This window comes from Paroedura picta, chromosome 2 (genome assembly GCF_049243985.1).
Source record: "Paroedura picta isolate Pp20150507F chromosome 2, Ppicta_v3.0, whole genome shotgun sequence".
Classification (NCBI taxonomy): domain Eukaryota; kingdom Metazoa; phylum Chordata; class Lepidosauria; order Squamata; family Gekkonidae; genus Paroedura; species Paroedura picta.
Window position 1 is genome coordinate 131,522,401 of NC_135370.1, and position 23,795 is coordinate 131,546,195.

The 23,795-nt window shown below is 42.5% G+C and overlaps 1 protein-coding gene across 1 annotated transcript in view; it reads left to right on the forward strand.

Annotated features, from left to right (window-relative positions):
- LOC143828939 (cytosolic phospholipase A2 epsilon-like) overlaps positions 1-23,795 on the forward strand; it is a 50,627-nt gene that overhangs the window by 22,149 nt on the left and 4,683 nt on the right. The window contains exons 6-17 of the mRNA XM_077319093.1: positions 3,234-3,276; positions 5,622-5,697; positions 6,199-6,204; positions 6,810-6,979; positions 7,095-7,190; positions 8,915-8,952; positions 12,190-12,325; positions 14,553-14,689; positions 15,276-15,501; positions 17,747-17,861; positions 18,174-18,311; positions 23,684-23,791. Coding sequence (XP_077175208.1) covers positions 3,234-3,276; positions 5,622-5,697; positions 6,199-6,204; positions 6,810-6,979; positions 7,095-7,190; positions 8,915-8,952; positions 12,190-12,325; positions 14,553-14,689; positions 15,276-15,501; positions 17,747-17,861; positions 18,174-18,311; positions 23,684-23,791 — 1,289 coding nt within the window. The remainder of the gene's footprint in view (positions 1-3,233; positions 3,277-5,621; positions 5,698-6,198; positions 6,205-6,809; positions 6,980-7,094; positions 7,191-8,914; positions 8,953-12,189; positions 12,326-14,552; positions 14,690-15,275; positions 15,502-17,746; positions 17,862-18,173; positions 18,312-23,683; positions 23,792-23,795) is intronic.

Sequence of the window (23,795 nt, forward strand, 5' to 3'; positions counted from 1 at the left end):
CAGCTGATAGACTAACACATTAACCATGAGCTCTTTTAGTCACTTGCTGTCTCTGACAATAGAAACTCAAGATCCGGTAATTAAAATCTGCAAACTTTGGCCACACCCTGTGTGTTAGCTAGGAAGTGATTAGAAGGATTGAACTTTCCTTTATTTCAACACTTGTGTGAGTAGCTATTCAGAACTAGCCCAGGGTACTTCCAGATGTCAGATTTTCCAGTAAAGGTTGCCACAATCCTGAAAGCAAAATAGGAACTCATGTGACTATCTGTCATCATAAGGTAGGCAGCGATGGTTGCTCGTTAGGGATGGACATGGACCAGGAAAATATGGTTCATAGTTGGTGGTCTACCCAGATCATGAACCACTAATGGACACAAACTTTTAAGGGCTAAATGAACTGTTTAGTTCATGTTGCTGTAGAATCCCCCCACTCCCAAGTACTAGAAACATTGAACTCACAGGAGATCTTCAACTGATTCTCCTCTACCTGCATGCCGAGATTAGCATGGATTTGTTTTATGGGTCCAAGTTATGACCCCCCCCCCAAAGAAGATGCCTCCATCCTCCATTGTTTCCAGTAGAGAAAATCAGTTTTAAAAGGTAATAGAACCCTTACAGAACATTATCAAAGTCCCTGAGAATCTCTGCAGTAGAAACTGAAGATGTCGGTCTTTTTGCAAGCCCAAGTCCCCAGAGTGGAATGATGGTCTCTGGGATTAGGATAAATGCAGAACTCTGCTGCTCCTCGCAGGGGCTTTCATTCCATTCAGGGGGCTGACATTCCAGCTCCAGAACACTTCTGCTACTCCCAAGGGCTGCCATTTCACTCTCTGACCTGTCATTCCTGTGCCAGTAGTTTTTTCTACTCTCACGGGCCCCAGTCTACTCTGGGGGCTTGCATTCCAGCCCCTGAATACTTCTGCTACTCCTAGGGGATGTCATTCAACTCAGGGGGCTGTAATTTCAGTTCCAGCACAATTCTACTACTTCCAGGGGCTGTCATTCCACTCTGTGACATAGAATTCCAGTGCCAGTAGTCTTCTCCTGCTCTCAGGAACCCCCATTCTATTCTGGGAACTATCATTCCAGCCCTTGAATATTTCTGCTACTCCTCAAGGTTATAATTCCTGTCCCACTCCTGGAACATTTCCATCACTCCCGGGGCCTGTAATTCCACTCTGAGGCCTGTTATTCTAGTTCCATAGCATCTATGCCCAGAAACATTAATGGAAAATCCACTCCACATTTTCATTGCTGTAATGTATTTTGTGCTGTAATGTATTTCAGTGAAGCCCATGCAAGCCAATTGGCATTACTGGCTCCCATTATCTCTAAATGTCCTTCAAGTTTCTCCCATTGTTTCCAGTAAGCAATCCTTTTATTCCTTTTAGAACAAACCCAGCAGAACCAGTATGATGTATTAGTGCCCAGCAAAACCCAGTATCACAGTGGCAATGCAAGCAAATGGAGGACTAATGTCAAACCAGAGAATCTCTGCAGTTACAATGCACAGAATGCCCAGCAGAACCCAGTGCTACTGGCATTGCAAACTTAAATGGATTGCTCTCAAAGCACAGAGTCATAACAAATCTAATGGGGGGATTTTGCAAGCTTTGTGCAATAAAATGGGAAGGAAATATGGGAAGGTGGGCAAAGAGAAGGTGGCCATCATTAAAATGACATGATTAGTTTGAAACTGATCATAGTTTCCAAGGCTTGAGAATTCCACTGCCTTGTTGCTTTGAAGTTTGATAAAAATTTTGATTGCAGAGAGACAGTCTGTTTGGAAATGTATCCATGGATAGACTGCTATAAGCCTCTATGAACAGCTTGAAAGTTCATGGAAAGGTTGTGCAAGTTGATTTGCCTTGAAATTTACTTTGTGAACCATGTACCAGTCCAAGAACTGATTCACACCCCTCCCTATTGCTGGCTTTACATGGTAATAGAAACACAATAGTAGATGCTTGCCATGAGCAGCTCCATTTCAAGTAACAGAGGTCAGCAGGGGTATAGGCAAAAGAAATATCTGGCATGCAAGAGTTACATGTGCTGGTCTCCCTCAAAAGCATTGTGATCAATGGAGAAAGCTAGCATTGGGCTATTACATTAGGAAGTGATGGGGTGAGCTTTGCATAATAATTTTTACTGTTGAGGAATCGGGCTTTGTGCTACCCCAGAAGTGGCATGATCATGCGGAATATGGTTGGGAAACACACCCACCCAGGGACCCTCCCAACCACCTCCATGCCCATCACTGGCCATTTTTGAAGGATGGGGAGTGATTATATATGCTAATATCACTTGATACATATATTATACATGTGTGTGTGTGTGTGTATATTTCCCACCCATTTGGGACACCTTTCAAAGACAGTTAAGAAAGCCTGGTATAGTGAACCCAATCTTTCCTCAGGTTATTTATATACAAAACAAGCAATGACAAATTATTTAGCAATGCAATTCTGAAACAATTTTCTTGCATTAGCAGAATGAATTACACAGTTGCCAATCCCAGCCAGAAGTTAGGGTTGGGCCACCTCTTCACCCTGCTTCAGGGATCTGAATTTCCTTCTCCTGGGAATTTTGCAAGAAGAGACAATTTGCTGTGTCATCCCAGTCATTCAAAGAACCGTGGTGGTAGCTGCAGTTCTGAGAGCGGATAACACAATTGCATTGACCACGGAGGAAGACAATTTGTAGGAGCTGCTACCAACAATGAAAACATTAATTGGATTAGTCCTTGAAAATATTGCCATCATAAGAAATGAGTTCACTGTTCATACCTAGAGCCAAACATCCTAGTCCTAGTACTCTCATTGCACTCCTACACTACACTACAAAGACCGTTGAAGTCAATGAGCTCAGAAGAGCACAATGTAGGATCTAAAAGATCTTGCAGGTTAATTGCTACCTAAATGCCTTCACACATTCTTGGCATGTATCTCATGCCAGGTTCCGATCAGTAAAGCATCTCTCCTTTCTTCGAGAAGTAGATCTATTCAAGAAGTCTTTGGGCCTTTTTGGCCATCCTGGGTTTCGCAATAAATTACCTTATATCTGCCTTTACATAGCACCAAGACTTGGGTCCCAATCACCAAAGGCAACGTCTAGCAGCAGTAAAAAATGAAATAAAATGTTAATAGATTTAGCTATAGCTCTTATTATATGTTTTGTTTTAAGAGGTAGGTTATTCAAGCTGTAACGCTTTTCCTCTCCATGTTTTCTAGAATGGGTCCTCCTGAAATGATCACAACAAATGGAGCAATAGTGGTAACCTTCATTTTTAAATTTATTTTTCTCATCTGGTACAATTAGACATACACAGGCCACTACTGGGCTCAGGAGAATCTTTAAGCTGCTTTGTAGTGTGATTGTATAAGAGGCTGAGGGAGAAGAGGAGGACAACAGTTTTGAATTACCATGATAAGAACATAAGGAGATCCCTGCTGGATCAGACCAATGATCAGTCTAATCCAGCATCCTGTCTCTCAGAGTGACCACAAATAACATAAAGGGGAACAGAAACCCCACGTGGAAAACAGACGAGAACCACAAAGGTTGGGGATGAAACCAAATGTAGAAAATATGAATAATTTATTATTAGAGCTCGAAAATGCTTAAAAACCAAAGAATATCTATTTGGCACACATAAAACATCTGTGAGTATCACCACTAAGGCCAACAAGTTCAAATCTAATGAGTTTCGATCATACTGATCTTCATCAGAGATCAATATACAGATACACAGAGTTATATATAACACATTTTTACAATTTTCAACATGGTGGTGAAAAAGGTTTTTAATCTGTTATGGCTAGTTCTGGTCCTGCAAGGAATTCCTCTGTTATTTTGGAATTTTACACAGAGAAGAACATAGCCGGTTTTTCCAATACCCAGGGAGGAATAAGAAATATTTGCTGGCTGAGGATTTTGGTAGAAGGAAAAATCTTTCTCTGTCCTATGTATAATTTTATAATCCTCTAGTCTAACATGCCCCACCTTAGTCATCTCTTTTCTAAACTGAATATGCTAGACTCTTCAGCCTTTCCTCATAGGGAAGGTGCTCCAACCCCCTGAGGATATTGGTTGCCCTCCACTGTATAATTTCCAGCTCTACAATATTCTTTTGGGAAAGTGGTGACTTGAACTGTTAGGCCACCCCATAAATCTATTCAGGGGCAGACTCCATCCTGATTCCCTCATAGCAACCTTTGTCCTTCTATGTGCCTAACTATTCTCTTTGATTAATTTAATTAATTTGTTGTTATTATGGGTAGTGCGAAGGAAAGAATTGTTAGGATGGCTGTCCTGAAAGTATCACAGAGGCCTGTATACACTGGGGCTATATCATCCCTTCTCTCCTGATTTCCATTCATGCACAAGACACATGAATGCTACACCAGAAGAATCTAATATGAGAGAAACTGGGATTATGTTTGTACGCTGCTGTTCTGAATGCTTAGGGTGGGTAACATCAGTAAAATCAGCATACAGTTTAAAACTTTAAAACAACTGACAGACACATTCAACCCCTCTAAAATACCCATATAAGGGAGTCTTCTAGAAGGGAGCTGATCTTCAAATGTCTCCTTCTCTTAGCGGTGAGGCCATCTGTTTGGTGAGTGTTATTATGGGCCTCAACCAGGTGGAACAGCTCTGTCTTCACAGGCCCTGCAGAAATGATTGGAGTCCTGCAGGGCCCTGATCTCTCTCAGGAGTTCATTCTACCCAAAAGGCCTTGGCCACGGTTGAGGCCAGTTTCTTGGGTGGGAGACCCTGAGCAGATCCTGATCTGAAGATTGTAACACTCTTGGGGAATTATAAGGGGAAAAGTGGTCCTGCACATATGCTGGTCCCAGACCGCTTAGGGCTTTAAAGCACCTTGAACTTGATTCAGTCTCCAGTCCGGAGCCTATGCAGCTGATAAAGCCACTAGTATTATATACACTCCCCACTGAGTCTCCATCAGGACTCATGCAGCTGCATTTTGAATCAGCTGGAGTTTCCAGAGCAGTCTCAAGGGCATCCCTTGAAATAGTTATCTTACAAGATAGATATAGCAATCATCAAAGTGTTTATTTAATTCCAGGTTGTTTATGGAACACCACGGTACCTGTAAAGGCTTTTCCTGGTGCCCCCTTCCAAGTGTTTTTAGAAAGTGGGCAGGGCCAGGAGGAGCTTTTGCCCAACAGGGCTGCTAATTGGCCATTGGAGGTTCGATTAACAATGCAGATTTTTTAAAATGTTGATTTTGCAGCAGCTGTCACCACAATACAAGAATGTTCACTGTGTGAAATAAGGTCAGATGAAGCAGACAATTTATGGCAGCACTTCTGTGGCTACGCCCAACATCCTGTGTCAAAATTAGAAAAGTGTCTGCAAGTTCAAAAAGGTTGGGAGATCCCTACCTTAGTTCGTTACTTATAGTATGCCTTTCACAAAATGGGCAGGATACTAAAGGGCAGGATAATACAGAGCAAATAATAGTATTACAAAATTGGAGAACATGCTTGCTGCTGGCACATTCTTTTCAGCATAAACAGACTGAAAACCAAAACCAGTGATTTGGGGAGTCTTGTTATTCACTATTTTGCACATTATTTTTTCTCTTACAGTGTCGTGAACTTTGCTGCTTGGAGATTCAGGTGGACCGAAGGAAAAGGAAGAAGAAAAAGAAAAAACATTCTATACGTAAGATTATTACTTCATTAAATGCTTCTTCCAAGTCTGGATTATGTGTTCTTCAAAAATAAATTCAGGCTACATTAGTCACAAATACCAGAATCAATACCTGTATATTTGATAAATGAAATAAACAAATATCCAAGTATTGATTCTGGTATTTGTGACTAATTTAGCCTGGACTGAGTGCATTCTTAAAGAACACATGATGCATAGCTGTAGATAATATTTTTACTCTAAAATTTAAAGAAATCAGTTGCCCAGAATAAAAGATTTGGATCAAGTTTATGCAATAGTACCTGAGTTATGGTGCTGTTTTTTGTTTGTTCATTCTTTGATATTCTGGGATGCTTAATTATTTTGCATATTATGACAAAATTATGGCTACATGACACCCAGTTCAACTAGAACTATTTTTCACAATTGTGTAATTTCCTAATGATACATCATAATAGTCATTCATTGTTATAATTAATTTTTATATACCTCTCCTCCAAAGAGCCCCAGTAGGAGAACGTACCCTCTCACTTTTATTCTCATAATAACTCTGTCAGGTTCACTGGCCCAAAGTCATCCAGGAAATTTGGAGCCAGGTGTGGATAGTCTGATCTGTGTCCACCACTAATCATTAAAGTATAGGGAAGCCAACTTCCAGGTGGTGCCTGAGATCAGTGATCCTGGAAAAAATGGCTGCCTGGTTGAGGGCTCCCTTCCCCAAATGGTACTCTCCCTAAACCTCCAGGAATTTCCCAAACCTAGGAACTAGCATCCTTACTAACAAGATCTTACAAGGTGATTGGGAGAATAAAAGGGAAAGAAGGGAGAAACATATATGGCACTCTAGCCTCCTCTCAAAATGTTTGGGCTAAAAATGCAATCATAATTAGTGGGGGGAATCTTTATTTCCTTATTTAGAACTAGAACTGGTTTATTCATAAATCTCTACACCATTTCCTCCATCAAGGCTCAAAGCAATGAATTTAAAAACAGTGTATGTCTGAATCTACATATACAGGTTCCAATGGAAGGAATGTTGATTTTATTTATAAAGGGTTTGGGGGAGATTTGGGGGTGCTAGTATAATTTCTCTCTCTTTTTGGTCCCTTGCTCTCTTTCTTTAGAACAAGTTGTCAAGTGTACTTTGAAAGGATCCTTTGAAGAAACCCAAAGCCTTTCATGGTGCTGTAAATCCTGCTTGCACTGCACAGATCCCACCATCTTCCACTATGCCAAATACAAGCAAGCAGAGCTGGAGGTTCTGCTCCCCCAGAAGAGGTCACTTCCTTGCTTTGTATGTTATAAATATACATGGTAGCATTCTGGATGAATTACAATTATCATGTCTGTTATTACGAGAGTGACTTTTTAAAGATCTTTAAATTTTAAAAAAATCTTGTTTATTTCAGCGCGCTTGCATGTTGTGTGCAGCAACTGTGCCGAGGAATAGATGCTTGACCTTGCCTTTAAATCCAATTCCGTTTGATCGGGATGTAATAAATGATGTAAGTAATGGCAAACTTTCAGGCAAGGAGAAAATCCAGGTGCCATAAGCTATTTCATGGTACCAGTGAGCCTTAGGGGGAGTGAATCCCAAAGCTGAAGTGCCACCCTTGGAAGAAATCTGTTTCTAGTCACTACCCACCTACGTTTATAGGCTGAGGCACAAACAACTGGGCTTGTAAATAAGTTCTTAACTGGTAGGTTCTTCAAGTCAACCAATAAATCAATAAAGTTACTGGGGCCCTAGACTGCAGACTTGAAGCTAGAATTATAAGGGTTGTTGTGAATGCCAGAGACTGGAAACTCTCAATATGCAGTTTATAATTTCTTATTTATTTGCTGAAGTCAGTCATCATGACACCATGGTTTAATTGGCCATTATAACTTACTGATTGTCTGAATGCAGATGCTGCATTCCACTTGGGTTAGTTGAGATCCTTCACACCAAGATCTGAAGCCAGGGTCTGAAGTTCATTTATTAAATACAGTTTGCCTTCAGTATGGTTTTACATGGTGTCTAAATGCAAACACCCTGTTTTAATCCTGTCTTGTTGTTTGGTAATGCCCTCCTGAGCAACATGAAAGGAGTTTAAGTAGTATTTGTTGAGCAAACCAGAATTTGAGTAGTTGCCTGTAAAATGAAATCTAATTTTACAAACTAACCATAGTTAAAACAAACTCTGCTTTCATTTATGTCCCAACGTGCCAGAAGACAAGTCTCTGATCCAACAAGTTTACAATCTCATATTGACATAGGTATACTAACAAAGGGAGGTGGAAAAGCAAAGGGGAGGATAAGGAAATAATGTGTATTCATTCCATTTCAACCCAGAGGAATATCTAGGGGGTGGCAGCTGGTGCACATGCTGCAGGCACCATATGGGGGCATAGGGGGGAATGATCCAAGCTCTGTCCACCACCAGTGGGGATCTGCCATGTGCAGAAGGTTCACAAGTGGTTCTGGGTGCCCCTCTATGGGTAGAGGATGGTGGCACCTACCCCTTTGGATGGAGGATGGCAGCCTGTGTCACCCATACAGATGCCATGGCCCCAAGGCAGGCATCTTGCAGCCCCTCCACCACCGCTAACAGGGAAGGTGGTGGGACATCAGGTAATGGGGTGGACTGGGGCTCTGGGGTGGCTCTGGCATTTGGACCCCTCACTGCCATATCACCAAGCCCCACCCTTCATCACCAAGCCCCACCCTTCCTCACCAAGTCCCACCCCTTGCCCCCGGTGCCAAAATATCCAGGTACACACCTGGTTAAACCTTGAGTTTGATCATGAGTTGTTAGAGTAAGGAGTAATGCAAAACATGGCATTCGAAGATAGTTTAAAGGAAAGGAAGAGAGATGGCATCATGAAGGTATTATAGGGGGCAATTTCAGACAAGAAGCAACCAGTTGAGGTAGCAAAAGCAGCTACCATCATAGACCGTTTACGCACTGGAGGTTTCATGCCAGGCTGCAGGCTGGAATTTTAGTCATGGCAGGTTACCCCACCTCTTCTTGCACCCACACGGGGGAGCATTTGGCCTGGTGCCCCTCATCCACCCCCAATTTGTGCTCCTGCATGGGAGCTGGGGCAGTGAAGTTCCCAGTGCATAAATGGTCATAATGAAAAACAGAAAATCTATCAAAGAACTGTGGTTAGGATTCATGGAGGAAGATTAGGAAGGTTCTGATAACATGTCTGAATATGTGATACATACTTCCTTGATTTGCAGGACACAGAATTTGATTTACACTTTAAAGCAAAGCAGTGGTAAGATACAATATTTATATAAGTCCTGTTCATATGTGCATATATCTGTTTGTAAAGAGCCAATCTGTGTTCACTTTAGAAACAAAACTAGGGGCCATTTCACACAACTTAAATGTAGCCAAAGTCTTACCTTTTGTAAACGCTATTAATTTAACGTTCTGCATGATGTTGTAAACAAACCGCAAAACTCCTGGAACAACAGCCGGAATTTTATAGCGCTTAGGAGGAAATCCAGAAAAGTGGATTCCCCCTGAAAAAACTGCTACACTTCTGAGCACAAGCCGCAACATCAGCAAAAGACATGTGCGTTCTCAAAATAGCAGAAGAAAAAATGTCCCTCCCTAGCTCTCGCCCCCGAGCTTCGGGAGACACGATTGCCATTTTTTCTCCTTAAACCGGCAAAAGCAGCAAATAAGCGAGGCTTCTTCGGCTGAAGTCCCTCCACGAGCAATTCAGAAGTGCTTAACAGTAAAACAAAGCTCCCTTCTGCAATTGTCTTTAAAGTTTCTGAGCACAATACAGCCCCCTGTTCGACACTGCTCGTAATTTCGGCCAGAAATTGCACCCATCGGGGGGGAGGATTTTTTTTTTTTATTTGAAGAGCATGTAAACGATTAAGCACCAGCTCCTACACCAGCGTAAAAGGTCTTTCTGAGACACTGAATGAACAAATATTCGTTGTTACTGGTGTTTTGGGTTTTTTAAAAAGATTTTAAAGGGAAAGGGGCTTTTCGGGAGCATGAACACAACAGTTCATTGGCTGTTCTGTTTGATTGATGGCCAAGCGTGGGAAGAAGCACGGAAAAATATCGCCTCCTTTGTTGCAATTCCGGTGAGACTGGAAACCTGTGGGGAATGAATAGACCACTACTGGGACTTTAATATTCCGCTAGAATTGAAGGTGTGCAGAATGACAAAATTCCAGTATTAAATATAGTGTTTCTGCATACTGCATTTAGCAACATTGGTCGTTGTGCAGAATGGCCCTAGATAAATGTGAGGTTTAAATTACATGTTCAGTTGCACATGCATTGAACATAACATTAGAATTACTCAGTTCCCTTATAAAGATAAATCAAGTATACTCCAAACATATTTTTGGGTCTAGGGCCAACACCAGGTCTGGATTTCACCTTCCTTCCTGAAGCAGAACTGGGCCTTCCCCAGAGCTGGAGAGTCCAGTCCTGCCATTAGGACTTCTGTCTTCTTAACTGGGTCTGGAAGGATTGGTTGCCTGGATGGGGCTTGGGACTTCCCTGAGGATGCAGGACGGAATACAGCCAGCTTCCTTGCCAAAGCCAGTAATGGCAGCAAGCAGCAGCAGCTGGGGCAGGCCTGTGGTGGCAAAGAATAGGCAGTCACTTGTCACCAGGTGGCAAGAAAGTAGTCACCACTCTGAGGGAGTACATCATTCCTTCCAATGGAACCTCCCACAGCCTTAGTCCCGGCAAGGAGCCAGGAACCAGGTCAGATAACGTTGGGTGGTGGGAGGGGCCAGAACCAAGCCTGGTTGGGGTTGAGATGGGCCAGTGGGGGAAGGGGAGGGGAGGCAGAAGGAAATGCTGACAAAGGTGAATGGCCAAGATTGGGTCCTGGGATGAAGGGAGGTTAAAATGGATAAAAAACGTACCTCACTGCATTTCTTTGCTGCATTTTTTACATGTCAAATTTGTCTCTTTGGTTAGATTCCAGAAACCAAATTTGGTGGCATGAGAGTTTGAAAAAAATTCTCACGCTTTTGCATATGATTGTGACCACCTGGGAATATTTCAGGCTAATATGTATTAAGAGGAATCACAGACAGAATTATGTTGTGGATGAACATGCTTACTCTCTGCCAATACAATCCTTAAATAGTAGCTTGAATTTTGAACTGTAATACTCCACTCTTTAATTCTGTTCTTAAGGATAAATGCTCACATTTGTTATATTTTTCATATCAATGTGTGTGATTTCATAAGAACCAAAGTAAAGCATTTTGGAATCACCTGTCATTCATTCCAGAGGACACGATTTTTACATAGACCATGTTCATCCATCCACATCTAAAAAGAGTGGGGCTGTTTTTAACAGTGTTTGTGGGCAAGGGGAAGGCAATCCTCCTTCCTGTCTCATATTGCAACTTGTTGTTGCATTCAGGACTCCCTTCTACCCAGTCACAATACTAGAATTGAGCCAGTCTTGAAGAAAATTGCTGAATGCTACAGAGTGACAAAATATGGTGACAAAAGAGGCAAGATTTCTCACCCCTTGAGCAAAACTTAAGATGTGAATGTGTTAACGTGTGCATAAATTCTATTCTTGCCAGCCTCAAAGAAAGGTTGTTCAGGCTCTTTTGTCTGAATTAATTGTTCCCTACTGATTAACCTCCAAGTGAGGCCCAGAGACCCCAGGAATTACAAGTGATCACCAGACTACAGAGATCAGTTCCTATGAGGAAAATGGCTGATTTGGTATTATACTCTACTGAGGTCATTCCCCAGGCTCCACCTCCAAATCTCCAGGAATTTCCCAACTTGACGATGGCAACTCTAATAACTTCGTTCTTCAGGTGCTAATCTGTTGGTGTTCCCTGGACTCCAAGATATCCACTAGGCCTTGACCAGAATTAGGACTTTCTCAGCCCTGGATCCAGTCTCGTGTAATGGGCTGCCAGCTGGGATTAGGTCCCTGATAGAGCTATCACATTTCCACGTGGCTTGTAAGATGGCAGTCTTCTGCCCGGTCTACAGTTAAGGTCATGGTAGCTGAATACCATGTGGGCCTCCCTCCTCTCCTCTCTGGTCCTCCCCTTTTTGGCATATGTCATTGCCACATCCAATCTTGCAAGCCAGAGTGAAGATTGCTGAGGTGGGGGCTTTGTTACCATTTTTAAAAGGTAGGAAGCTTTTGACTGTCTATGCGTATTTTAATTTATTGATATGAACCATCCCACATCCACTTGTGGAGAGGGTGGTCTATAAGTCAAATAATAAATAAATGGATCTGTCATAGCTGCATCGTGTTGGATGGTTTGGGCTTTTGAAAAGCAAAATAAGCCCTGGATGCAGATTAGCCCCTTATCAACAGGAAGTCACACCTATGTTGCCTGAATTAAGGCTTTGAGGAAAACAATGAACCAATATGCAGACTGCATCCCTCATTCAATGGTGGTGGGGAAAACTCCACTATTGTTTGAGTTTTGGATCCATTTATAACTGCAAATTATGGTGTTTGATATATCTGCCTGTGTTACAGCACAGGAGGCCTAGATGTTCGCTTGGGGTTTGAACTCTGTCCTGAAGAGCAGGAATTCCTGCAAAAACGTAAGAAAGTGGCTGCTGCAGCTTTTAAAAGAGTTCTTCATCTAGAGAAAGATCTGCAAGATGATGAGGTGAGAGAACAAGAATAATTATTTATTTATATTTTGATTTTTATACCACCCCCCTTGAGCAAGTTGTCTTGGGATGGTGTACAATATGGAGTCCATAGACACTGGGTACATTAAGATAGAAAAAATAAAATCCATAATTTGTAATAATATATTAAATAAAATTAGAATTAAGACAAGCTAAAATTTAGAATTAGATATTGGCACTGATTGGTGTCAGGCTCTAGTCTTCTGAAGTGTGAGAGGTGGTGGTAGAGGGGAAGGAGGCCCAACCAGATGTCTTGGATGCATTTCCACTAGCCTTAACCATAAGCCTGGTGGAAGAGCTCTGTTTTGTGGGCCCTGCAAAACTTAGTAAGCTCTGTCAGGGCCCTGATCTCTTTTGGGAGCTTGTTCCAACAGCCAAAAAGGCTCTGGTTGAGGCCAAGAGCACTTGGGGCTAGGGACCCTCAGCCAGTTGGTGTTGGCTGACAGAGCTCTCCAGAGATGTATTCAAATAGGTGGCCCCTTAGATATGTGGGGCCCCAATTGCACATGGCCTTGATGTTAGTATCAAAACCTTGAACTGTATCCAAAATTCAATTGGGAACCTGTTCAGCTGCCAAAGAACTGGCCTTTTATAGGCTCTCCTAGGGTTTTGTGTGAGAATCCAGGCAGCTGCATTCTGGACCAGCTGTTCTTCCAGAGCAGGGTCAAGGAAAGGCCTACATAGGGTGAGTTTCAGTAATCAAAGCTGGAAGTGACTATCTCATGGATCACTGTGGCTTGGTGTTCCAAAGCCAGATAGGGTGCTAGTAGCTTTGCTTGGCGTAGATGGAAAAAAGCCAGCTGTGCCACCTTCGTGACTTGAGCCTCCACTGTTAAGGAGGTACCAAAAATCACTTCCAGGTTACTGGCTGATTGTGCAGCAGTTGCTGCACTCTATCCAGTCTGGTCCTTTCTTCTCCATCCACAGGTAGATTCTCCATCTTTGGAAAATTTTAAATAGAGGCTGGTTAGCCATCTGACGGAGAGGCTGATTCTGTGATGGTTCAAAGGGATGGCAAGTTATAGTGGATGAGCGATAGGGTTGTGAGTGCCCTTCATAGTGCAGGGGGTTAGACTAGATGACCCAGGAGATTCCTTCCACCTCTGTTATTCTATGATGGCACTCTAGCCCAAAACTCCAGACCTGCTGGGCTAGAGGGTGCATAAAGATGGTAAATAACATTGGAGAGAAAATGGTAAATAACATCGGCTCCCTGCAGAACCCTGCAAGGGAATTGGCAGTAGTGTAACTGATTCTCCTCAATAGCAACACCCTGTCCTCAATCATCATAGAAAAAGGAGGTCAAGCCATTGAAAGGCTGTTCTCCACATCCCTTTAGTGATGAGGTAGAAGAAGAAGAGTTGGTTCTTATATGCCACTTTTCTCTTCCCAAAGGAGTATCAAAGTGGCTCACATTTGCCTTCCCTTTCCTGTCCCCACAGCAGACATCCTGTGAGGTAGCTGAGAGAGCTCTGATATTACTGCTCGGTCAGAACAGCTTTATCAGTGCTGTGGGGAGCCCAAGGTCACCCAGCTGGTTACAGGTGGGGGAGTGCAGAATCAAACCCAGCTTGCCAGATTAGAAGTCCGCGCTCCTAACCACTACACCAGACTGTAGCAAGAAGCTCATGATCTACTATGTCAAATGCTGCTGTGAGATCAAGACCTTTCTGTATTGCACATTTTTGTCCTGCTCCTCATCCAAGGCATATATGTGGGCATATATGGTTCTCTTCAGCCTTCCTCATTTATATCATTATCAGTCAATGGTCTTATGAGTTGGGATACGATGAGAGTGAATGACTGGCTAAGGTCACCACAGGGTCATCATGGCAGAACAGAAATTTAAACCTGGGTTACTGTTGCCTAGTCTCCTGCCTAGGAAGCTGCCATACTTCATGCAATGGCCTTTTCTACTGTTTCAAGATCTTTTCCTTAATAAGTGCATCATTTCTTGGTACTCTACAGAATCAGGACTTTGTTCTCTATGTGCTATTTTGCTCGGTGAGCTAAGCTCTACACAACTGCGGCGTGAACCAACAGGCGGTCATTAATGAGTGTATCAGCATTTGTACACAACAGCTGTGAGCAGCTGTTTGTTTGTTTTTTTTACCTTTCCTTGTCTTGTTGCTCATATCTTGTCCTGATTTGTTAATACAGATTTATTAATACAAATATTTTACTTTTGTGTGTGTTAAAAAGGTACCAATCGTGGCAATTATGACTACTGGTGGTGGGATAAGAGCCCTGACATCAATGTATGCTCATTTGCTGGCTATCCAGAATTTGGATATTTTGGACTGTGTTTCATACCTCACTGGCTTATCTGGCACAACTTGGTAAGGAAATAGGGAACAAAAGACTCATGCAATCTATTTGGTATTTCATGATACAGAACATTTCTGTGTCCTTAAATATGTAGGAAGCTGTAAGCTGCAGACATATGTTAGGCCCTTTTGTTTGTTGTTACTGTGATTCATGAATTGTCCTTCCTGTCCATCTGTTCATTTATGGAATAGCCAGACTTAAAAAGCATGGTAGTATTCTTGCCCAGGTGAGACCCACACACACCCTATGCTAATTGCAGTAGAAGCTAAGGATCTCTGTTTGTGGCAGGTTTAAATCATTAGACATTCCTGGTACCTAATATGTACCCTCTCTTGGGTTGTTCCTCGGTTTTCCTGCCACACACTGGGATACCACAGAGCGTGAACTTTCAGTTCAGTGGTATTAAATTAAAACTTCTCCTTGGCACATATAGATGAGATTCTAACAATGATAAATTATTGCAGGGTGAATCCTGTGTTCTCAGTGGGTTTCACATAGACTTCAAAAACCTAGAACATGGTCCTGATAAAGTAATGTCTACATTTCATGTTACTCCTGTCCTGAACTCAAACTTGTCCTTATTGTGTTTATTTCCAGGACAATGTCAAAGTTATATGATGATGCTAACTGGTCAAAGAAGAATCTAGAAGAGCTAATCACTGATGTCCAAAGGCATGTGAAAAAAAACAAGTTCCTTGCCAGTTTTGCTCCAGAACGGCTGAAATATTATCTAAAAGAACTAAAGCAAAGGCACCAGGAAGGCTACAGCATATCTTTTACTGATCTGTGGGGCCTCATAATTGAAGCCATGCTACGTGATGGGGTATTCTTATCAATCATTCTCTTTCTAATTTCTCCCCTTTCATTTAATCCATTGTCTGCAAAATTTAAGCACTTTCAAATTAGGGGTTCTATGCCCCCACTGACCATATCCTGGATAATTTTTAGTTGTGGCATATGCCTCAGAAGCTGGCAAAATTTGGGTGTATTATATAGAGCATGGAAAACTCGCAAAAAGTCTTGCAAAAATGACATCTTATTTTTTCATTCTTAACATGGCACCATTTTCACAGTGTGAAACCCATTGTATTATTTTCATTTTTGCATTGCAAACACTGCCCACAGTTCTGGCAGCGATTTTCAGCAAGGCTTCTGAAACTTTTTTTGCGATGACTTTTCTTGTATGACAGCACTGAGGATACTTTTTTAAAATGATAGCGTGTTTTTGATCTCCCCCCCCCCTTTTCTGCTTTCATTCCCTCTACCTATGGGAGCTCAAGGTGCCTCCTGCTGATTTCTGCCTCCTCAGTGTCAGTGATCACATGGACATGCACTTTGATTCAGTCTCCCATTGCCCATAATAGCCTGAGGACAGCCTGGGTATTTCATGTGGCTTTCTTAGGAAGGAAAGGGTTTTGCCTTAACTCTGGCAGCCAACTGGAGTTTATAGCTATTTTCCCCAGATATCATTCCTTTGCAGCTTTTATGTATCTCTGTCTTAAAGAAATTTTCTACAGATCTGGGCAAAGCCACAATTGAAATGCTAATTGCAGATCAAAGTAGTTGGAATGTGAATGACATTTCCTAGCAACAGAATTCCCTCCTTGAAGGCTTCTGAGACTACAAAATTAGCTTCTCTGTAGAACTCTACCAAACAAGTAATTACTTGCAGCCGCAGTCTATCACTCATCAGTGACCATAGTGTGTTGTGCTGGGGGGCTGTTAGTTTATCAGGCTGGCAAAGCAGAGGGGTCTTCCCTGTGTCATCTTGCGTTGGCTCAGCAGGTATCTGAAAAGCAAGAGTCTGTGTGTCCCCACAGAAATTTCTTGTTAATTCTCCATGTCCATGGACTACAATTCACATGAGTCCCCACCAGCAGCATGTGTCAGAGTGGAAGTCAGGTGAATTTGCAGCACAATGGAGGAAGTCCCCGTCCCCCCGTTACAGTCGGGACGGTTTAGAATAGCCCACTTCTTCAGATGTGATGACTAGATACCTGCTATGCAGACATTTTATTTATGGGGCTAAGGAAAAAAGCAGGGTCAAGAGGCCATGAAATGCAAGTATAGGGTGAAATGCAGACATGTACAATTCAAATCTGATAAACAGAATGGTTCAGAGACCATACCCTAATTGTGTTAAACTAGTTAACAACTAGTCAACTGTAATGCAGTGGGGTATTCCAGGGCCTATTATGCATGCATTGCTTTCCTCCGCAGTCAGTTCGTTGACCCTTTTAAATCATTCTTTTAAAAATGTTTTTAAAACATTCCCATTTATGCATGTGCTCTAATTCTATGGCGTTATTTTTTTAGAGATTATACATAGTCCTCAAAAATTAATGCTGCAGTAAGTGTTGTTAACGTTTAAGTTGCCAAGAACCTCTTGTTTATATTAGCATCAGTGCAAAAGACAGTAATCATGAATTAATTCCCATTTTAAACAGTTTGTATTCCATAGATGCATAAGAGCCAGCTTGGTGTAGTGGTTAGGAGTGGTTAGGAGTGTAGTGGTTAGGAGTGGTGAGCCGGGTTTGATTCCGCACTCCCCCACATGCAACCATCTGGGTGATCTTGGGCTCACCACAGCACTGATAAAGCTGTTATGACTGGGCAGTAATGCTCTCTCAGCTTCACCTACCTCACAGGGTGTCTGTTGTGGGGAGAGGAAAGCCACTTTGAGACTCCTTTGGATAGAGAAAAGCAGCACATAAGAACCAACTCTTCTTCTTCTTCTTCTTCTTCTTCTTCTTCTTCTTCTTCTTCTTCTTCTTCTTCTTCTTCTTCTTCTTCTTCTTCTTCTTCTTCTTCTTCACAGAGGTAGTGGCAAACAGTTCTCAGGATTCCCAGAATCATAGAATCATAGAGTTGGAAGGGGCCATACAGGCCATCAAGTATAAGCTTCTTAATTTAAAACGATTGAAGGCAGCAATGTAGGTTGTTCCAGGCAGGTGTATTGATTTCATACCACAATCCAGGGTTCAGAATGCCAGAATTCTAGCTGCTGCAGTTAACTTTTTGTTTTGTTTTGTACTACATTGACTGTTTCCCAACATTTTCACAAACAGGAAAATCCACATAAACTTACAGATCAGCAGCAAGCATTAACTCATGGCCAAAACCCCCTGCCTATATACCTTTGTCTCAATGTGAAGGAGAAATTAAGTAATCAGAGTTTCAGAGGTAAGAATCATACTCTACACTTTCCCCAGCCATTTAAACCTCTAGAGTTTTCACTGATGCTCCTCATTTTCAAGAGAACTAAAACTTTGGAAGCAGATTTATAAAAATAACATCACAACTACATTCAATTAAAAATGCTTGTCATCTATTTGACATGCCTAGTTGTATGTGATGTACTTTATTTTTTAATATATGCTTATTAATTCGAGAGTTGAGAAACAAAATATGCAAACTATTTTTGCTTAGTATAATAGCATTTCTCTTTATTGATGAGTGATTGCTATAGCATAATGCCCTTATGCTTATTTTTAGAATGGCTGGAGTTCACGCCCTATGAGGTTGGATTCCAAAAATATGGAGCCTACATCCGTGCTGAGCATTTTGGTAGTGAGTTTTTCATGGGTCATTTACTGAAAAAAATCCCAGAATCTCGGATCTGCTTCTTGGAAGGTAAATTACTAATGAACACATTGATAGTCACACTATATGCCACTAGCACTTGGTTATTGAATCTTGGGTCAAGCACTTGACAGATTATTTAGATTTCAGTTTCAGAATCTGAACACTGGTTTTTTTCCAGTGATATTTGCTACCTTTGGTGCTCCCGTCAACAAAGGTCAGATAGGTGACAACCGATGAAAGGGCCTTCTTGGTCATGGTGCCAAAACTTTGGAACTCTCTTCCCAGAGTGATTGGTCTGTCTCCTCCTAGAATTGTCTTCTGCCAGGAAGTTAAGATTTTGTCTTGTTTTGTTTGGCATCCCCCCACTAACTCTTATTGGCCTTCCTCGTTTGTTTTGTTAAGTGTGTTTGTGTGCTGATACATTTTGTTGAGTTGTTTGAATATTTTATACATTATCCTATTTCAAATGTTGTTTTATTGTCTTGATGTCTTAATGTTGAAATGTTTTAATATGTTTATTTTTTCCACCTTGGGGACCCTATTGAGGTGGAAAGATGGCAAAGAAATCTTTTAAATAAATAAATACTTGAGTCTTCTGAGAAAATTTTTTTGCAACACGAGATGATAAACAATACATTTTTTACAAGATCCAACTGTATTACCCTCGGAAGACACAGATCTGGCCCTTGTCATGCACGAATCCAATGGCCAATTTTCCAGCTCCCAAACATGGCCCAGAACATGGGGCTCACCACCTCATAGAGGGGGGAGCCCAATCAATGTCCCACCATCCAGCCTCAACCAAGTGCCTGGTGGAAAAGCTCTGTCTTGCAGGCCTTGCGGAACTGCAAGAGCTTTGACAAGGCCCTTAACTTTCGTCCCACAGTTAAATATTATTTTAATTGCCATGTTCCTCTCTGCCAGTAGATGGTACTGTTCATTCAGAAAATAGCCACCCATTTCACGTGCAGTATTATTTCATTTTGTGTGTTCATGTTGCTTTACATGCAGACCATTTCCACATCAGGAGACATACCTCATTTTAACCTCACTTTGAACTTTGATTGGATGATACAAGTTGGCACTCTGTTTCTGCATTTGGTCTTTCCTCCCCTTGCTTCTAGGCTGCAATACACAATACTGCAATACTGTCCTCGGAACACCTGGCCACAGTGATCCATGCAACGGTCACTTCCAGATTAGACTTCTGTAACTCACTCTACGCGGGCCTTCCCTTGTCTTTGACTCGGAAGTTACAGCTGGTCCAAAATGCGGCTGCCAGGGTCCTCACTAGAACACCTTTGAGGGGCCACATTCAGCCGGTGCTTCGTCATCTGCACTGGTTACCAGTTTGTTTCCGAATCAGATTCAAGGTATTGGTATTGACCTTTAAGGCTATACGCGGCCTGGGTCCCGTCTACCTGCGGGACCGCTTGGTTGCTTATGCCCCCCGCAGGGCACTCGGCTCTGCGGGTATGAATTTACTGGTTGTCCCGGGCCCACGGGATGTTCGCCTGGCCTCGACCCGGGCCAGGCCCTTTTCAGTCCTGGCCCCAACCTGGTGGAATGAGCTCCCAGAAGAGCTAAGGGTCCTGCGGGATCTACCAGCTTTCCGCAGGGCCTGTAAGACGGAGCTCTTCCGCCAGGCATATGGTTGAGGCCAGGGCAGCTCTCCCACTAATCCATCAGAGGATCCCCTCCAATATTGAGATCTCTAACATCGAGATCATGGTTAGATCTATTGTATTGGTGCCACCCTCTTCTGAACATTATTCTCTCCACCAGGCTGAACTAAGATCAGAATTGTGACCACCGCCGCTATATGTTATATGTAACTTTTAATTGGGGTTTTTATGGGGATTTTATTGTGTTTTAACTATTTATGTTGTAAACCGCCCTGAGACCTATTGGGAGAAGGGCGGTCTAAAAAATTTAATAATAATAATAATAATAATAATAATAATAATAATAATAATAATAATAATAATAATAATAATAATAATATGCCATATTTTTGTCCGCATTGGGGTTGGAAGGAAGCAGCCTCCCTTAGTGCTTTGCTCCCTTCCCTGTTCCCAAACATAGTGCTTTGCTTCCCTGTTTTTGTGTACTTGTGTGTGTGATTTTTTTGCAGAATGGTGCTTGCTTGCACCTTTCTTTTAATTGTGCCCTTTCCTTTCAGGATTCCGTGCCCTCATCCCTCCTTCCCCCCAAGGTTTTTTTTAAAAAGGTTATTTCATTACCATGTTGTGGTGTTGTAACAAGCAAGACTGTTTTTTTTGTCTCTGGAGGATTGAAGAAGTCAGGCACAGACTTCCTCCAGTCACTCTTCCCCATCTGGGAGGTGACGCACAGAGGTCCCCTTGCTTCCCCATCCTGATCCAAGCCCATGCTGCATGGGGCAGTTGTCAGATCACATCAGGGAGGGAAAGCAAGAGGACCTCCATGCCCCTCCTCCCTGATGCAATCTGACAGCTGCTCTGTGCAGCGTGAGCTTGGATTGTGGAGGGGAAACAAGGGGACCTCCAAGGATCTCCTCCCCAATGTGACCTGACAGCCAGGGCCATTCCGCACTGGGATCCATGTAGCAAATTGTTTGCTGAACGAAAAATCGCCATTTTAAATAGTGGAATTCGGCGTAACGCATACCTGCCTTTGTAATGGAATCCAGTTGCGTTTCTATCGTTTCCCATAGGGTTCCGGTCTCGGCAAAAATCGCTAGCGAATGCGGAACGGCCCCCAGCCTGTGCAGCATTGAGGAACCTTTCCTGATGTTGCATGAGGCAGCTGTGGGGAGGACAGCCGGGTTAAGTCTGCTCCTGCCTTCTCCAATCGTCCAGGGACAAAGAAAATCATTCTTGCTTCTTACAATGCCACCGCATTGTAATGCAACAACCAAGTTTTTATATCCATACATACTTGGGGGAAAGGAGGGAGATGATTGAGGAATGAAGAGACACTATTGGGAAGGAAGATTTAGACCTAGGCATATGGAAGCAGGGAGCACTAGAACATTTTCCCCATGGGAGGGGGACGGTGTCAACGAGGAAAGGAGTGTGCCCAAACACTCAAAATGTGCCTCAAAAAACTGAATGCATGCATTTCCTCACAGAACTGCCCTCAAATGGATCCCATTAGACTCCGCTTCAAAAATGCAGAAGATTCCTTTGCTGTGGGGCAAGTGAGGGGGCAATTCAGTTCTGTGCCTGAAAAGGCAAATTTCAGTGTGGAAATGGACAAAAAAATCGACCCTTTAAAAATGCAAATCTGAACAGTATTCTTAGTATGGAAACAGTCACAGTTTCTCTATAATTTCTAATAGTCTTGTACAATATGCTGTTATAGTAATGATAATGAGTAGGAGAAAGAGAAGATGGATTTGATGATTCTGCTACTGATAGAGGCCAAGACAAGAGCAGCTTGCCTGGAATCCTCCGGGAGTTCATGGCTGTGGTGATATCTGAACCAGCAGATTTTCAGTTCACACATTCTTTCATTGATACCCTAAACCAACATTTCTAGCATAAGCCTTGGGCTTCTTGTAATGCTTTCAGGTATTCGTATCACTTCATATAATTATCCTGCTGTAATTCCTGTCACAACTCCATAAAGTAGCTTGCTACGATCCCCATATTCTTGGTGGGTAGGGGTGAGGAGACTGAGAGAGTGGCTCACCTAAGACAGGCAACAAGCAGAATAGGGACTTCCATCTCATATCCCAGTCTATTCTGTTATTCCAGCTGATTGACGACTAGTTTATGCTTCTCAAATAGTTTTTTGTGAAGATGACTGAGAAGCCAAGTTCACAGGATGGGGTAATAATAAAATCAGAGTCCAGTAGCACCTTTAAGACCAAGAAAGATTTATTCCAGGGAGTGAGCTTTTGAGTGCAAGCACCCTTTGTCAGACTATGATCTTAGAATCATAGAATCATAGAGTTGGAAGGGCCCATACAGGCCATCTAGTCCAACCCCCTGCTCAACGCAGGATCAGCCCTAAGCATCCTAAAGCATCCAAGAAAAATGTGTATCGAACCTTTGCTTGAAGACTGCCAGTGAGGGGGAGCTTACCACCTCCTTAGGCAGCCTATTCCACTGCTGAACTACTCTGACTGTGAAAAATTTTTTCCTGATATCTAGCCTATATCGTTGTACTTGTAGTTTAAACCTATTACTGCGTGTCCTTCCCTCTGCAGCCAATGGGAACAGCATCCTGCCCTCCTCCAAATGACAACCCTTCAAATACTTAAAGAGGGCTATCATGTCCCCTCTCAACCTTCTCTTCTCCAGGCTGAACATTCCCAAGTCCCTCAACCTATCTTCATAGGGTTTGGTCCCTTGGCCCCAGGTCATCGTCGTCGCTCTCCTCTGTACCCTTTCAATTTTATCCATGTCCTTCTTGAAGTGAGGCCTCCAGAACTGCACACAGTACTCCAGGTGTGGTCTGACCAGTGCCGTATACAATGGGACTATGACATCTTGTGATTTTGATGTGATGCCCCTGTTGATACAGCCCAAAATGGCATTCGCCTTTTTTACCGCTGCATCACACTGCCTGCTCATGTTTAGTTTACAATCCACAAGTACCCCAAGGTCTTGTTCACACACAGTGTTACCTAGAAGCGTATCCCCCATCCAGTAGGCATGCTTTTCATTTTTCTGACCCAGATGCAGAACTTTACACTTATCTTTATTAAATTTCATCTTGTTCTCATTTGCCCATTTTTCATTGTGTTCAGATCTCGTTGAACTCTGTCTCTATCTTCTGCAGTATTTGCCAGTCCTCCCAATTTGGTGTCATCTGCAAACTTGATGAGTAGTCCTTCTACCCCCTCATCTAGATCATTGATAAATATGTTAAAAAGTACCGGACCGAGCACCGAGCCCTGAGGTACCCCCGCTACTCACCTCCCTCCAGTCTGATGAAACACCATTCTTACATGACAGGGAATATATAGCAAAAATCAATTCTGTTACATCATTAGACTGTGTCATAACCAAATACAGCCAATGATAATCCTTTGTCAAAACAGCCAATCAATCCCCTAGAAGTCAGTGTACTTTACAAAGAGAAACCAAAATGCTGCTATTAGAGATCAAAGGCTATCACCTCCCCATTTGTTCCTTGCTCCATACAACTGTGAGACATTCCTCCCAGGGAATTGCTGGTCACTTCCCAAGGACAGGGAGTCAAACTCAAAATTCCATTACATTGCCACATCTTACAGTCATATTATCACAAAATACATAGTGAGGAACATGGATACACACGTTGAACAAGGTTAGCATGAATAGTGAGATAAAAAGCCTTTGTCTCTATTGAGTCCTGGGTATGGGGTATGAAGGTATGGGGAAAGATAACTTATTGAGTAAAAGTGGGTTTTAAATATTTCCAAAATGTCTCTTTTCTCCCTATCACAGGAATCTGGAGTAGTGTATTTTCAGTGAATATCATGGATGGTTGGTTTCTGTCTGTTAGTTCAGATGATTTTTGGCAAAAGTGGACACAAGACCGAATAACTGATCTTGGTAT